At 40.6% G+C, this 18,052-nt stretch overlaps 1 protein-coding gene across 2 annotated transcripts in view; it reads right to left on the bottom strand.

Moving 5' to 3' along the window:
- The window catches only part of MIPEP (mitochondrial intermediate peptidase), a 156,718-nt gene that overhangs the window by 135,156 nt on the left and 3,510 nt on the right, over positions 1-18,052 (bottom strand). For both annotated transcript variants that reach the window (XM_039873047.1, XM_039873046.1), the window contains exons 3-7: positions 15,435-15,523; positions 12,343-12,429; positions 6,015-6,078; positions 1,883-2,065; positions 1,168-1,324 (exon numbers count right to left, since the gene is read on the bottom strand). In XM_039873047.1, the coding sequence (XP_039728981.1) occupies positions 1,168-1,324; positions 1,883-2,065; positions 6,015-6,078; positions 12,343-12,429; positions 15,435-15,523 (580 nt within the window). The remainder of the gene's footprint in view (positions 1-1,167; positions 1,325-1,882; positions 2,066-6,014; positions 6,079-12,342; positions 12,430-15,434; positions 15,524-18,052) is intronic.

Raw genomic sequence — 18,052 nt, forward strand, 5'->3', positions numbered from 1 at the left:
AAAAAAATTAAATGTAAGACTGCAACCATAAACCTACTAGAAGAAAACAGAGGCAGTAAACCCTGGACATCAGTCTTAGCAATATCCTTTTGGACATGTCTCCTTGGGCAAAGGCAACAAAAGCAAAAATAAACAAATGGGACAACATCAAACTAAAAAGGTTTTGCAAAATGAAGGAAACCAACAACAAGATGAAAAGGCAACCTACTTAAAGGGAGAAGATATTTGCAAATGACACATCTGATAAGGGGTGAATACCTAAGCTATATAAAGAACTCATATCAACTCAACATCAAAAAACAAACAATCCAAATAAAAAATGGGCAGAGGACATGAACAGATATTTCTCCAGAGGAAACACACAGATGGCCAACAGACATATGAAAAGATGCTCAACATCACTAATCGACAGAGAAATGCAAATTAAAACCATAAAGAGATATCACCTCACACAAGTCAGAATGGCTATTATCAAAAAGATAACAAATAACCAGTGTTGGTGAGGATGTGGAAAAATGTAACTATTATACATGGCTGGTGGAAATGTAAATTGGTACAGCCACCATGGAAAATGATATGGGTATTCCTCAAAAAAATGAAAATAGAACTACCATATAGGACCCAGCAATTCCACTTCTGGGTATATATCCAAAGAAAATGAAAACAATCATTCAAAAGATATATGCACCCCTATGTTCACAACAGCCAAGATACGGATGGACCTAGAGATTATTAGGTTAATCGAAAAACTGTGTGATTTCACTTATGTGTAGAATCAAAAAACAACAAAAGAACAAACAAAACAAAACAAACTCATAGATACAGAGAACAAAGTGATGGTTACCGGAGGGGAACGTGCAGGGGAGTTGGGCAGAAAAGGGGAAGGTGATGAAGTAGTACAAACTTCCACTTATAAAATAAGCCACAGGGAGGAATGTACCGCACAGGGAACAGAGTCACCGGGTATGGTCACACACGGTTACTAGACTTACTGTGGTGATTGATTTGTGAGGTGATAAATGTTGAATTACTATGTTGTACAAGTGAAACTAATACAATAGAGTATGCTAAGTAATTAAAAATAAGTTTAAAAAAATAAGTTTAAGTCAGGAGTTCAGTCCCATAAAAATCTTATTTTGTCCTTAAATGTCAGACAAACGGGCTTACCTGGATTTTTAGCTATTGTTCCCTGCAGAGCTCTGTGGGCATATGTGGAATAGCCTACTAGCTTTGCCAGAAGATCTCTGCTGCTCAGCAGTTCTCCCAAACATCTCAACTGCCCAGCATTAGGATACAGAAAAACTTTATAAGCAGCTTCTCGCACCTATATTTAAATAGCAAGTGGTAAGAGATATAAATACCGTGATTCAAAGTCCTATGCAATAATAATATAGGCTAACTCTCATCACTTTATTCTTCAGATGATCATTGCTTTAAAAATAAAATAATAGCTTGTACTAGGTGAATAAAGCTTTCTATAAACTAGTATTCATAAACCGGTATGAGATACAGCGCACTGACTAGAGTTCTCCGTTAATGGAGCAGGGTTGGACAGAGCTGTACCCCGTGCATGTGCCCTAAAGCATCTTTAAGTATGTGAAGCCAAAACTACATGCACTAAAACCCCAAGCAGCCTAGAATGTCAATCGCTGCCGTCACTTATCATACTTTAAAAATGACTTCTTTATAAGACACAAATAATTAAACCATTTTCATCATTTAAATCATTTATGGAATTAATAATCCCAAAGTTAAAGTTTTAGGGCTTAGGATCACGAAAGGATTTTTAACAGTATGACTATATTGTCACTGAATTTGTGGGTTACAACATTTGTGGCACACAGGTGGGACCTGAACTCTGAAGAGAAGGACACACACATACCAAGTCGTGCGGTGCTTCTGCGTGTAGACCATCAATTATTACATGATCTCCAGTGAGCACAAAGTTCTGGCGAATGTGTTCTGGTAAGAGATGTTTCTCAATCTTGTTGGGAAAGTTGGCTCCCATGAGAAATGTACTACTCAAATCCAAGATTTTAACATTCAGGTCGACTGCTCTTTTACGCTATATGTGGGGGAAAGGGAGTAAAAGTTATTTAAAGGCACTGAAAGCAATATTTCACAACTAGTTTAATAGATGATCTAAAAAGATGGCAAATCAACATTAACGTCTAAATTATAATTTAATAGGATATTAACTATATTAAATAAAATAAATATTGAATATATTGTTTATGTCTTAAATGTATAATATATAACATACTATAAATAACATATTAATTCTATTTTTGACAAACATTTAATCAAGACAAAAAGATTACCCTTATGGTTGTACAGTTTCTATGCTTTAAGGTTTACACAACTTCTAGAGTTCTGCTTTATGTCTAGGTTCTATAACTAATCTTCTGGGGGACTCTTCTCCTGTCCCCCAAAAGACCTCTTAGTTAAGTAAGTCAGAGAAGAGTGATTCTAGTTTAATCTAGCCAATACAATGCTTAAAAGCATTTTTAGACTAAAAAAAATTGAGTATTTAAAAGGGCAGGTGAGAAAATATACTCAGTCTTAAAAGATTAGACTAAAATGGCAGAAGGAAAGGAAAGAAATTAACACAATTCTTCACAAGAATGTGGAGAACGTCCAGAATGGGGAGTGCACTTTAAAAACTCCAATTTTGCTTAGACTTGAGTATTCAGAGAACAAGAGCGGAGTGGTGAGAAGCATCTGGGGCCCCCAGAGGCGGGACCGTGTCTCCTCACCCGGTGCCTGGCCCCAGACAGCCACTGATGACGACATGGATGGTGCTGGCACGCACATGCGGGCTTTACAGTGACGTCACATACTAGGACACACGATCGCCCAAGAAACTGTGTTTTATCAGAGGGGGACCACAAATGTTTCAGATGAAACAAACTGTAGTCCAGGTCTACTGGGGGACAAGGGATGAATTTTCAGTTATTTGTTACTAGAAAGCTAGTTGGGCATCGCGACCTGGGCTTATGATGGACTTCAGGTGAAATCGTCTGCAAGTCTTTCTGGGAAAGGAGTCAGTGACTATTATTAACAGATTCTAAACTATACTATTACCTTAAAAAATAATTAGCAGCACTAATGTTTAAAAATATATATATAGGACGTGGTTCCATAGTGTAGCGGCTGGCACATCTGCTTTACACACAGAAAGTCCTAGATTTGCGCCCCAGTGGAGCCACAGTCCATCATCTATGGCCATGCCACTCATGTCTGATCTTGGAAGCTAAGCAGGGTCAGGCCTGGTTAGTGCTTGGTATGGGAGACCACCTAGGAAGACCAGGTGCTGTAGGAGTAAATAATAATAAATAATAAAATATATATATGCATAGTGCAAAATTATACTTGATAAGATGCTGAAAAAATTAAGTATATTAAAAACTAAGATTTTTCAACATAGAAAATTCAAACTTCATAAGTTTTCAGATACTCTAACATCATTATAGTCCAGATTTTTCCCTGTTTTGTTTGATATGGCCATTTAGCACCACCTAGTGGTAACTAGTGGAATAACAAAAAAGGTGAAAGAAATGGAAATTATAGGATAGTTCCAAAATTTTTCACTAAAGCCTTTACTATAAAAAGATAGTCATAATATTAACCACTTTGAAGAATTTACCACCTGTTAAAAGTTCTCAAAAAATAAAAACTGGGTTTACTTCCTGACTTCACCAACAATCTGCTAGGCATTTCATCATCCTGAGATAATTCAGTGTGCAGTACTCTGAACTCTAGAGTCTACGAAATTGTTATTATTTACAAATGATTGCTAAAAAAAGTTCATTAATTTTAAACTTTTAAAGTATATTCGATGAGACTTTTAAAATTAAATAAGAAAAAATCTGAAAAGAATATATGCTTTTATGGTTTGTAGTTCGTGATGGATTTCAAGATCTCTTTTAAAAAGTATAATATGTCTTCCTTTTTTTTTCCATCCTAAAGGAGCACCTTGACGAACAGACATAGGAGTTACAAGAGAGTATTTTAGCAGGTTTACTTTACTTGCAGTGTTTGTGGGTTCCCAAGAAGTTACTAGCTAGGAAGGGCAGCTATTCTTATAAAAGCAATGAGGATAATGCTGGTGAAACTGATGTTGACTTGACATTACTTCTTAGCGAAGTTTCAAAAATATCTTTCGTGGGGATTACAGAAAATAATAAGATTGTTCACATAGATTGTCTACAAGTGACTTTCTTCTTGAAGTTGTCAGATTGAATTAATATTAGCTGACATTATTATGATTCATTATACATTCATTTAATATTTCGAGTCCAAAACTGAAATGCATTCAAAACAGAACCCTCACTCTCTGTCCTTGGGAAGACTATAACTTCAGATAAGCTATACAATACTAGTAACAACTTCAATAAAAGGCAGTTAAAGATAAATGCCATATGCACAAAGTAAGTAAAATACGAGTTCGAATGAATACAGAATTCCATCTCATAGACTGACAAAAGCTTTGCAGGCACCGTGGCCTGAAGATGAAGCCTTAATGGCAAACTTGGTGAGAAGACCCGTGGGCAGGGAAAGCTGAACAGGCTCTTGAGTCTGCCTGGCAGAGGGAATAGCCTCCTCCACCTACGAGCTCTGTGACCTTGTGTAAATCAGCCTCAGTTTCTTCATCTATGAAACAGACTAACAGTAACGCCGGCCTCGAAGTCATTATGAAGATCTGATGAGAAATGCATGCTTTAAGTAGCAAATGCTTAATCGCTGTTAATTACAACAAATGTCAGTAAGGCAAAGGACTTTAGGACAGCCCAGGTATCTGGGGATGAGGATCAAGGTGAGTTGTTTTGGGATGCAGACAGAGGCAGGAGAAGCTCTAAGGGAATAATCCAAGGACTTGGTCACTGATTAAGATATGAGAATATTGGGAATGGGAAAATTGCAAACTGACTCTAAAATTTTGTCTGAGTGACTCACAGAATGGTGGTACATTCATTGGTACAAAGAAGTGTTAATGACAGCTGGCTTGGAGAGGAGAAAATGTGCCCATTCCAGGCCATGGGAGTTTGCAGAACGGCCTATCAGCCTCAGGCATGCTGGGAAGGCAGGTCCGGCCTCAGAGTTAGGCCGGGTCTCACGGGCTAAGCCCTTAAAGCCACAGAAACACATCAACACGTGAGCGGCCCCAACACTGTCCAAACCCTGCACTGATCAAAATGACACTGTCTATTGTTTGTGATATATGTCCCCAAGACCCGGCCTCTACTTTCCAAGATACTCTAATAAACTAATCTCTATTAATAGGTTGAGTGGCTTTACATTATACTTATTAGGTTTTTTCAAAAGCATAACCACAATGGTCTAGACTACAGGTAAGCAGGATTGCTGCTGTGGGGCGGGCAGGTTTTCCAGGGGTGATCAAGTCACCCCCATTCTTCCAACCTGGCGCTTGACACTGAAATGAGGCACTGTTTCTTAGGGTGTCATGTTCTAGAAAGAGCAGTGGCCGGGGTTAGAAGTCCTGGGAACTAAGGATGGGAGCTTGAACAAATCACTCTGTCTTGTTCCCACATCTGTAAAACGAGGGGTCTGGACATTGTATGAGCCCCCCGCCCCAGCTTAAACGCTGTACATCCCACGTGTACTGCTTCCAGAACAAAACTGTGTGGCTCTGTCAAAGACGCGTACAGTATGAATAAATACGCTGATGCAGAAGTCTGCTCCTGCACTTCCGCCCCCATTCCTTAAGCTTTCCTACTCACTCGTCTGCCTTTCCTGACACTGCCCATCTCATCCTAATCCCATATCCAAAACACCCCACTGTCTCAAGTCATTTCTTAACTCTGAATTACCGTGAGTGAGAAGCCAACTTCCAGACAGCAGTACATTCAAACACAATCTAGAGAAGAATTTCATAACATAAATGACCTAAGTGGTTTTATAATACGCAAATTCTAACTATATACAAGGACTGTATTTAATAGATACCAACTAAATATTAGTAAAACAAGGAGCCAAAAAACAGAAAGTTTTACCTTTTCTTTGTCTAGATGGATTCCACTGATTTCAAAATCAAACATAAACAGTTCGGCCACTCGCCTACAAATAAAATGAGATCCAGGTGATAAGGGGTAATAATAATTAGTGACAAAAATCAATCTTTTTGCTAAAGAAATCGGCCTTTTTCAACCTTACTGACAAAAAGGCTGATGTCTCCACACACACACACACACACACACACACACACACACACACACACACAGAAATACACACACATCATTTGTGTGAAACCAGGAGGTTTAGCATCTTGAAGTCAGGCGAAACGGCTAGCCAGCTGGGTTTGTAAGCTCGCCTTTGAATGATCAGGTACCCTCTACAACACGCTAACTGTACAATAAGCCTTAAACTGAACCAGAGGAATGATGACTATTCCAATGAGGCCAAATTTGCCTGTTTTTTTTCTAGAGGAGGTAAACATCTAAGCTCGCTTTCCTTCAAAAATTATTTCCTGCGTACTGTACACAACGCACCAAATCAGTACTTGTGGGACACACACATGCTGCCTAATTACGACGAGGTAAGCCTATATATGTCTACCTATAATGTATTTTATACTTAGCACATGTATTTAACAGAACTGTGCTCTCAGCTGCTTATGGGTAAAGACTTACATGTATGTTCCATATGGCACGATCTCATAAGGGGAGAGATACCTTTTGAATGAATTAGTGAATTAATGAATACAAGGTAAAGGAAACAATAAATTTCTTGACAGGGATACAAATAGTGTTTGGGGAGTTCAAAGAGAGACCATCAATAACACTCTCTGATGTGTCATCAGTTTTTAAAACATCACCTTTTATTTTGGCTTCACCAATAAAAGGCAGACTCTGCATCAGCTTCAACCCACTATCCATTTCCCCTTGTGCTGAATTTGCTTCTGATTGTGAGGGAAGTTCTCCCTATTTCAAGAATTAGCACCAGCAAGCTTTGTGGAGATCGACATTCTTCAATGATTCTTTAGTGCAGCTGCAAACTTAACGACAGGCCTGAATTTTCCTAAGCTTTCCTTAATGTAACGATTTCATCAGAATGTCATATTAGCAATAACAACGACAAAAACTAAAGAAAAAAACCAATGGAAGAGAAAGTATCCTGGATGACATCTAAAGGAAGGAGTGACTCTGGAAATTTTCTCCTGTGATATTTTAAACTTACATTGTCCCTTTCGCGTCATAAGCTAATTAATATCATTTACTTTCCCATTCGGTACCAGAGATATAAAAATGCTGAATTCGTAAGATATACTAAATGAAAGCAAATATGTGAGCACTGGAAGTAAGACATCGCGATGCTGTGCCACAAAGCATGGGCGAGACACACAGCTCTTCACATGTCAGAATAAAAATGTGTGGCACGCGTGGCACGTGACCTCCAGGAGATGACAGACTAATATCACCTTTAACCGTTGACTCACAAGTGTTGGGGATCAGGAAACAAGAGTATAACAGGCTGCTGTCGCCTTGCCCTGATATACCGCGACCACCCCTAACAGGCCACCTTGCCTCCGCCCTCCGCTCCTGCGAGGTGACCCTTCTCGAGGTCAGAAGTCCTTGGCATGATCAACCCGGCACCTCACAAGATGCCCTACCCTCCATGGTGAGCTCCCTGAGCATTGTCTCCACCAACAACCGAATGAGGGGCCTCTGCTATGGGCTCCGACAGCATTCGTGAGTTCTACTTAAAGAACTTAATTAAAAACATACATGTTAGTTGGGTGAACGTGGAATTTTTTAGAAGGCTGTGTTGCAGCCACATGATGGGAAATCACGTGGTGCGAGGCCTTCACTGTACTGGGCTATCAATGCTTTATATGGATGTTTCAGTATTGTAAGCATAGGAGGAACAAAAAATAGTTTCAACCAATGTTTAAATAAGTCAATATATGCACTGCAAAACATGGAAAACAATTATAATTCTCTTTTCATGTAGGAGCTTATTCCTTTATTCATAGAGTACAAACCTGTGAAAGCCATCATGATAATTACTTACTTATTTCAACTCCATCCAAATCCCGATAATTAAAAACATAAAACAGTTTATACTTGGACAATTTTTCAAAGGCCTTCTGCAAGAGATTTTCAGTTTTTCTTCCAACTATTTAGCAGCTACTTAGAATATTAAACTCTTTGATGCTATGCCGGAAGCTGAGTTTCTTGGCTAATGAGAATTGTTTTCTTTCTTTTTAATCCTGCTGTATGCTTAGAACCAATTTCAAATGTAACACCTCTTTCTGCTAATATTTTTTTTAACTGCTTTTTTCTTTTTTTCTGGAATTACGTTACCCCAGTATTTGATCTACCTTCTAACTTTCCTTGACTTTTCACAATGGACGTATTTATCTTCCTGATGATTGTGCCAATGCACATAGAATGAACAGAACTAAGGTTCTAAAATTCTGAAAACTCATTAGGACACATTAATAAATTAGTAATTTACCTTCTTCCTTAAATAATAAAGTCCTTTATTCAAAAGTCCCAAAACTGTCTCCATTTACCTCCCACTGACCTCCCTTCCTAAAGAGTCAACCTATAAAACGTACCACTCTCTTTTCTTGTAAAGGCGTTTTGTTTGTTTTAATAAGAGGAAAGAAAGACAGCAGGGGTCCATAAACTGGGGATGGGAATTTACTGTATAAGTTTACTGTATAATATAGATTTATAGTATAACAGCTTTCCTGTAGAAAGGTATGAAAAAATTAAAATCACTAATCCCACCGGAGATAACCACAACTAAAATTCTTGTAGCGTTTCCTTCCAATCTGCTTCTTTTTCCTTTCCTTTTTTATAAGGCTATGAAGAACATGTTTAATTACATAAGGTTAGAGATATTTAATTAAACACCTAATTAAACACAGCGCTCAACACATTGAAAATCATGGGCTGAGTTTCCAAACTGACTCAAGGGGCTACATTGATCCCCTCATCTAAAACAGCCTTTGCCCCCAGGTAGGCTGGGGACAGGGTTGGGGGACACCCAGCAGGACCCTCATCCTGAGAAACACAGGCTGCGGCAAGATCTTTGGCCTCATGGAAACACTGTCTTGGTGACAATTGACTCGTGGCGCACACCAATGACAACAAAGACCCTCTGCGAGCTTCTACTCAACCTCCCCTCATTATATTACATGCTTATTTACAATAATTGGGCTCTGACTACATAGATTTCTGTATCGTGCTTTTTCTTGAAAAATTATATCACAAAACACGGCATATTTCTCCACATTTTTAAATATTCCTCAAAAACATGGCTTTTAACGCTGTATTGTGTTTTGTCATGTGGGCTAAAAATGTTTTCATTCCCCTTGTAAACCGTGCTATGATAAAACTCCTTGCTCAACACATCTCTTTATCCTTGTTTGTTCCTTGGAAAAATTCCAAGAAATTAAAAAGATCAAAGAGTGTAAACATTGGTTTATGTTACTCAATTTTCCTCCATAAAGACTGATCAAATTACACTTAACTAGAGAAGATTTGTTATTCTGAACCATTAAAACATGATTCCCATTCTATTTTAACTTTGTCAACTAATGGGCTCTTTGCTTTATTCTACCTTTCTTTAACGGTGGTACGTCCCAATTATTGAATGATGACTATGTGCCAGATACTGACCAAGCCTTTTACATTAATCATTTCATTTAAACCTCATAATAATCCTATGAAGTGCTTTCTTTATTCTCTTCTTAGAGGAGGAAACTAAGGCTTGGAGAGCTATGAGGCCAACGTCGGATTGAGACAGTCTAACTCTGGACGCCCCATCTCCAGCCACTACTGTCCACTTATTACTAGTGCGATGCCTGTTGCTATTCCTTATGTCGTGAAATGAGGGTTTTACAAAAAGAATCCTTAACTTGTTTTTTTTCTATAAGAAGTTTCCATCTTCCCTTTTTATTTTTTTTTTTTGAGTAATTTGCAAGGCCTCTTCACATGGTAGATACGTTAACCCTTCATCACTTACCAGGTAATATCTGTCCCATTTTGTGTATTCCGACTTTGAATGTGGAAGGGTTTTGGCATACCAAAGTTTGCAATTTTTATATAATTAAGTCAACCTCGCCTTTTGCGGGCCGACTTTGGTGTCATGAGAAGAAAGACTTTCCACATTCCAAGGTTATCAATACTTTTATGATTTCTTTTTTAAAATATTTAAATCTTTAATTAATCTACTTTTTTCCCCGAAATCATTATCGATAGTTTTCATTTACTGAAAACCAAGTCTTTCCCTACTGATGTAAAATGACACTTCTATCACATACTAAATAGGGTCATATATATTTGTGTATCTAAAATTTCTCTATTCTTTCACTAATCTAATTGGCTGTTCTGGCATAAAATAATGCTCTTTTAAGTACAATATTTTTATAATATGTTTTACTATCTGATACGAGTCCTTTTTCATTACTTTTCTTTACCATATTTTCCCTGCCTATTCTGGTATATTTATTCTCTATGACCAAAATCATTTTAAGTAACAACAACAAATCTTCTTTAGATATAGATCGGATAGCATTAAACTTACAAACCAGTAGAGCTCACTGTTGAGCTTTCTTCCTTCTTATCTAAGAATACCGTATGCTTCTCCATTTAAACATCATCTTTCATGTTCCCAGGTGTGCGTATTTTGAGGTTCTGCACTCTTTGCCTTCCTGAGTTTATTCCAAGTGCATCACAGGTTTTGTTGCTCTTGTGAATGGGATCTTCCCTCTATTACATTTTCTGGAGAATGTGTTTGTTATATTCTTTGCACAGAAGAAAGCTTTTGAAGGTTTTGGAAAAACCCAGGTAAAACAGGTTTCTTTATGGCTTATGGCTGAGCTTCTCAGAGACGCTTATATGCTAAAATTCTCCAAGAGGGGAAAATACAATATGCCAGATTTCCAAACTCACTGACCGATGGGACACTTCTGGGAATACTTTTGACTATCTCACAGGACTAGTATTTCAAGGAATGCATCTAAAAATAAGATGATGATCTTCTCAGTTTAAGTCATTTATTTTATAAACTTTTCAGGGCAAGATATTCTATTAAACCTCTAATTCTTTGTTCAACCATCGTCCTATATTTTACCATATATAAGGTTCCTTCTGGGTGCTGCCACCATTCTTGGTGACGTATAAGTACTATGATATTTCAATAATTATTACTTCAAATCCTCATTTCCTCGCACTTCCCAGTTTACCTTTCCTTTCTACAACAGTGACATTCTACCCAGTTTATTTTCCCAGTGCATTTATCATTCTGTTCTTTTAAAAACCCTACTGGAATTTTTCGTAACATCTAGAAATGTGGTATGTATCCTATTAGCACAAATCCTTTTGTATCTAAAATGGTCTACTAGTCCACTGTGATTTTCATACACTAAACATGGAAGTCAATCTTGACTAAAGTCAGATCATGGGTAACTTATGGTTGTTACTCTAGGCAGTACCAGCTGGGTATAAATCTGGCACAATTAGCAGGCATTCAACTTTTATTTGTTTTGTTAATGAAGGCAATATAATGCGCAAGCCTAAAATTATAATAAAGACAAACTATTCTGATGGTACAGATAGCGTTACTAGCACCCTGAGTATCAGGACCCACGAGGTGCTATAAGACCAAGCAGGCCACAAATAAAGAAGTAGATAAACGATTACAAACAGGTAAGAAAATATGTTAAATCTCTGTACTATGACACAAATAACATCTAGGTGGGTTAATGACAAACTCTACAACACTTATTCTATATAGAAACAAATTTGAGCAAAAAAAAATTTGATATCCAAAGTCCTATATCAAATATTTTTATATATTGATTTAGAAATTAGGCCTTTTCAATTCAGATTAATGCAACCTAGTGAACCAAAGCAAATCAGTCCAAGAATCTTCACATCCACCTGGTAAATAAAAACAATTTGCTGATATCCTCTGGTGGTCTCATTATGGAACTTTAAGCAGGAAGCTAAGAATAATTAACAACTACTTATAGGTTTTCATCCATTGGGTAAGCACCTACTACAGGCCACAACTGTTCTAGGTGCTTAAGTTGCAGCAGTGAACAAAACCAACCAGATCCTTGCCTTCAAGGAGCTTCCAGTCTAGTAAGGTAGAGAGACAAACAAATTAACAAACAGATAAGATAATGTAAGTGGTTAGGACTAAGAAGAAAACAAAGGGGTTAAGAGCATGGCTTAGTACAAAGATCTCGGAGGAGACACCATTTGAGTAGAGACGCAGGGGGCTGTGGGTACAGAGACGCCCAGGGGGAGTCCTCCAATCTCGGCTCTGCAGCCACAGTCATGGTGAATGCAAAGAAAGGAGTACCTGGTTTCTGGATCAAGGGAATCCATGAGTTTTTTATCAACTAGTAATTTTTGCAGACTTTGATACAATTCCACATTTGTGTTCAACCTAGAAAAATCGCAAGAGAAAAAGAAAATTAAATGATTTCTTACTGACTTTACATCAAGAAAATGATGTCAAATTCTAGCATGCATATGCCCGGAGGCCAAAGGATGGAGGTCTGGTTTTGTTTCTTCATTTGGACTGGGAATAGCACAGCCATACTGAGTGTACTGACGGGCAGTCCGCTGGGCAAAGTATCAAAGTACTAACTATTCTGGAAGGTACAAGGATAAATTTGAAGACTGTCAGTAACTGGAGTCAGAAGAGCAGACGGGAATGAGGAGAGAGAGAGAATGTGGTAACTGGCGATTTTCAAGGGTCCCCAACCTCTTTGGCACCAGGGACCGGTGCTCCTATGAGAATCTGATGCCTGAGGAGCTGAGGCGGAGCTGAGGCAGTGATGCTGGCGCTGGGGAGCAGCTGCAGATACAGATGAAGCTTCGCTGGCCCACTCACGGCTCACCTCCCGCTGTGCAGCCCAGTTACTAACAGACCATGGACTGAGACCGGTCACAGCTTAGGGGTTTGGGACCCCTGATTTAACTGACCCACTGTCATTGAGAACCAGTCCCAGTTAGCAATAAGCCAACAGCCAGAAAAGGAGGGTGGCAGGGAGGGGGAACAAGCACAAAGCCTTTAGTCCTGAACCGAGCGCCCTGGGGCCCACGCTCCCCTTTCCTCGTCTGGGTGGGAATGGCGCCTGCACTGTGAGGCGAGCTCAAGGACAGAGGCTTCAGGCACTCAGCTGCAACACGGGCCCTACTATCACTCTGTGACCTGGGGCAAGTCATCTGAGCCCCTCAGCTTGTTAGAGCTCAGGCTGTCCTAAGGGTTAAATGAGGTAATGTGTGTACAGCACACACTCCCCATACTGAAGGACCCCAGCCACCCTTAGCTGGCCTGCCGGCCTGCCCCGAGTACTACTCTCGACGCCCCCAGCAGGTCCTGAGTCCTTCTTCCCTGGGTGCCAAGAAGCCCTGGTGCTCTTGGGCTAAATAAATAGTGAACTGGTTCTAGAAACAATCTTCCCCCTGCCCGTGGGATCCTCAGGGAGGCAAGCTTATAAGAACCACCTGCCAACTCCTGCCCAGAGACTCAAGGGTGGTCAGGTTCTCCAGTCAGTTTGCCTCCAAAATCCTGCAATTTTATATAAATCAAAGGCTTTCTGTTGCCACCATTGTCATGGGCCACCCCAAACACTCAGGGAACTGAGGCTGTCACCGCCACTCAAAAACACTCGACAAGAAGGGCCGGCAGCCGCTGCCTCTCCGCCCCCCGGGCATCATCCCAGGAACCCGGGAACATCCAGGTGGCTGTCCCCTCCCGGGCCTGCTCGCCTCAGGGGCCACTCCATGTCAAAAGGTCACTCATTTAGAGGGAGCCTGCCCTGTACCCTCCTCAGAAGTTTGAGCAAATCTCACACTTTCTGTCTTATGTCGTTAAGATCCTCGGGTAAAGTCTATATTTTAGTTAATGTCTGGCATTAATTCTAAACAAACACACCTAATTTCAGGCTTTTTTTTTTTCACCACAGGGGGGGAAAAAACAATTCAACACATGCACCTAAAATTGTCCTATTTTTCACAGAGCAACTGAAGCAGTTAGTTAAGATATGACTCAGTTGGGCTGAAGGAGCAAATGAGTCACAGGGCTCGGTGCGAAGGAAAGCGAAGCTCTCGAAGGCTGAGTCGTTTCCTGGCCTGACTTCCGGGCTGCAGGGCGGAGGGTGGTGAAGAAAGGCGGAAACGCTGGCTAGCTGGGGTGCAAGCTGAGGACAGACACTCCGGACAACACCTCCCTGCCAAGCATGGCTCCCCGATGTCCTCCCAGACAACCAGCAGCCCACGTCCACCAGAGCGGACAGCGTCTAAGTCCGGGCGCCCTACGTCCGGCACTCAGGACGCGTGAGGCAGGTGGCCCTGCAGCTCTGTTTCTTGGGGCCTTCCCCCCAGGAAACACTCTTTCTCCCAAGGAGTCCCCAGAGTCAGCCCCTTCATCACGCTCAGTGAAAAGTGCAGGGACCAGATGTATCCCATCGAACACTGATTTTTGATGGCGACAAAATTCACATGCATTGTCCTGACGAGAGCAGACCGTGCTCGGTCGTCGTCGGCGGCAGCAGCAGCAGCAGCAGCAGCAGCAGCGCGTCGTGAAGCGGCAGCTCCTCGCTGAACTGGAAGCCGCCGCCCGCGCTCCCCGCCTCCCCCTCAATGACAATACTGGAGGTTTGCTATGTGCCTGACAACGTTGGCTGTGCGAGCTGCCCAGGCCGCCCTTCTTTTTCAGTTGTAAATTCATGCGAGGCGATCCCTGTGCTCTCTGAGCTTTAGACGCTCTGTGGCATGGCGTCACACACCTGAGCGCTGCTGAACGCGGGCTGCCCGCCTCTAAGTCATCTTAACAAGCACCTTGGGGCCCTCAGAAATGGCTTAAAATATTTAAGTTTACTTCAAAAATCCCTTTAAAATAGCTCACTCGATCATAGCCTCGGCCTGCCTCAGTCCTCCCAGTTTTATGATGTCCCTGGAACCCCCCAATCCCAAGTCCACAGGGACTGCAAGGTCCCAGTGGAGAGAATGTGGGCTTCTTGCCCAGTGGCCCACGGCCAGCAACGCAATAGCAACTTAATCACACGCTAATCTAGAAACTCCAACTTGCCACTGAGACACTAAAAAACTCTTACTTGATGTAAACAATGACAATACTGGAGGTTTGCTATGTGCCTGACACTGTTATAAGCACTTCATATTTATGATCTCATTTTTGTCACAACTCTGAGAGACAAATCATTTTGTTACAGACAAGGAAACTAAGTGACAGAACAAAGTTACACTGCTCGTCCTGGGAAGGTGACAGCAGCGGCCTGTACCCCGTTGCCCACCACCTGGGCAGCTGTGCAGTACTGACACATGCCATCCCACCAGGGACAAGCCCCGTGGACACATTTCCTAGAGCACAAACCCACAAAACTGCATCACCCGATCTCGTAACGAAGTGGGGACAGGACGTACTTTTCTACCATGGTGCCAATACTTCTACAAGCTTCTTCCGCCGCCTCTCTGAATGCTGGCTCTGGGTGAGCAATTTTCACAAAATCAGCCTAATAAAGAGGAAAGACAAAACCGAAAAGGAATTTGATGGAAAGCTTTATTCCAGGATCTGAGGGTGAACTGAAAACCCATGTTTTAAAATGTGCCATTTGGCCTGACCCACGCATTTCCATTACTGAAAATTTCCTAACCAGCGGGCGATGCAGCTCCTCTGCACATTATTGTTATTCCTTGGAACCAAGCTTGTTTCGTTCCAAAGAAAATACTTCTAGTGGCTTTATTTTAGCAGTTTCTCCTTCAAGTATAAATACATACCAAGTGAATTCTTAACTCCATAGTTCAAATATGCCGACTCGTTCAAATATTCTACAACTTTCTAACTAAAATTGTCTACAGTACGGTGCTCACATGTCAACCTGGCTCCAGAGAACAACTCTTGGAGGCTTTTCTTTTTTTTAACTAACGAATAATATAGTTTTGAGACTTATTTAACTAAATTCTAGCCTTTGTGCAGAGAACAAAGACACATTCTCTCTTTATAGCCCTTTTAGCAAGTAGGAATTCCTCGTCCCAGCCTAGCACCACTGCTGAGGAGGCTGCTACATTGACCTGGGAATTAAACTGAGCTGAAATTTTTTTTTAATGAAATCACATAAAATTTGATTTTACTTTTCATGTTAATCGCAGTAAAATGCAAAAGAAAAATTCTGGGAAACTACAAAACACTATGCATTTTTTTCCTCATTCTCCAAGACAACATGTGTGACTATGGCATGAAATAAAATCACCACAGGTAAAATTTTCTAATTTTATTATCAAATAGTTTTTAATGAAAAACATGTTTTATACATTTGATGTAACTATAACATTAATACCAAAGCACCTGAAAAATAAGCTCTGTAAAATTTACAACATACTGTATAAATTACCAGCCTACATGTTGCAGAATTTACAAGCAATATTAAATTTTAAGACACTAGCATACATTTCAAAACTTTTTTGTAATAGTGATGAGAAAAACAATCCTGTTACATAGCAACTGTATTAAAAAAGAAAATGACCACTTGGTGGAAAATGTCTATAAAACTGTTGTCTTGCGATGGTATTAATCTAACTGGCAAGTAAAAATCTTAAAAGTTCAAAAAGGAAGAAGGTTCTTTTGAATTTTTTTTACCCAAAGATTTACATATGTAAATCACATTAGTTTTTTAATGCAATGTTATACTTCATAAATATAAAAAACTTCAAATATAGGACAAGCTATGAGACAGAGACGTGAAAATCTTTTAGTGAAGAGCAAAAGGAAAAAAGGTGGAAAAAATCCTAGAACTTCGCTTAATTAAGGTGGAGGTGAAGACAACAAATAAACAATGGGTTCCGGGATTTTTGACCGCAAAAGTTCTGTGCAACCAAAACCTGATTACACATAGTGAAAGTCACTGACAAACATTTTCCTTTTCAGACTGCAGTGGCACAATGAAGCGGAGAAGGTTCGACACCTCCTAGCTGGCAGTGCATCTCCCGTATCTCCTCCATCATTCAAAGCACTTGTAAATACGTACAGAACCAAGACCCAGTGAAACTGAGACCTGACTCCAAGGAGCCTGCAACACATCTCACTTCACTCCCGGAAAACCCTTTAAGATACTCTGTAAACTTTCTAAAACTAGGAAGCTTACAGTGACTGTATGATCATCTGGAAAGGGTACTGCTTGATTCAGGAGTATGGGAGAAAGGAAATTTTCTGAAAAATGAAAACAATCATGGGGAGGTGTTAAAATGGGTGAAGGAAGTCAACCTCAAAAGATATATGTGTTTCCATTTATGACATTTTAGAAAAGACAACCTACAGGGATGGAGAACGGATCAGTGGTTGCCAGAGGGTGCGTGTCTTCGCAAAGGGAGCTTTTTGGAGTGACGGGAGGATTTATGTATCCTGACTGTGGCGGTGGCCACATGAAAAATGAGTTAAAACTCATAGAACTGTACCATCCCTCCCCAAAGAAGTCAATTTTACTTTACGATAATTTTAAAAATAAGTAAGTACTTTTTTAAATGATGGGGAGGCGGACTTCCCAACCACTCTAGTAAGGCTCTGAGGTGGGGAGAGAATGGCAGGTGAGGACATGCGCTCTGCTGCCAGCCTGCCTGGCCTCGAAGCCCAGCTCCACCACGGACCGGCCCGGTGACCTGGGCACAGCACAACCTCTCAGTGCCTTTCTTCCCTCATCTGAATATCAGATACGTTGACCCAGGTAAAGCACTTACCAGGGCTCAGTGCCTAGTAAGAGCTAAAAAAAGTTCACACCATGATGTTCCATGAGGCCACAGACTATGTGTCTTGTTCTTGACTGCATCCCTGTGGCCAGGACGTGCCTGGCACGTGGTGGGGCTCAATGCTGCATGAGTGTGGAGAGAGCCACATACATCCAATACCAGGTGGACGGTGTCACAAGTAACCACGGTGTTGGATTATGAGCACCATGACACTCGCCTGCACGGGTATGACTAATCGAGATGCGACCCTTCGGGGGCTGAAAGAAAATCAGGCCGTCTGTCTCAGCAATGAGTTTCTTACT

This window comes from Pteropus medius, unplaced genomic scaffold (genome assembly GCF_902729225.1).
Source record: "Pteropus medius unplaced genomic scaffold, Ma_sr-lr_union100, whole genome shotgun sequence".
Taxonomy (NCBI): domain Eukaryota; kingdom Metazoa; phylum Chordata; class Mammalia; order Chiroptera; family Pteropodidae; genus Pteropus; species Pteropus medius.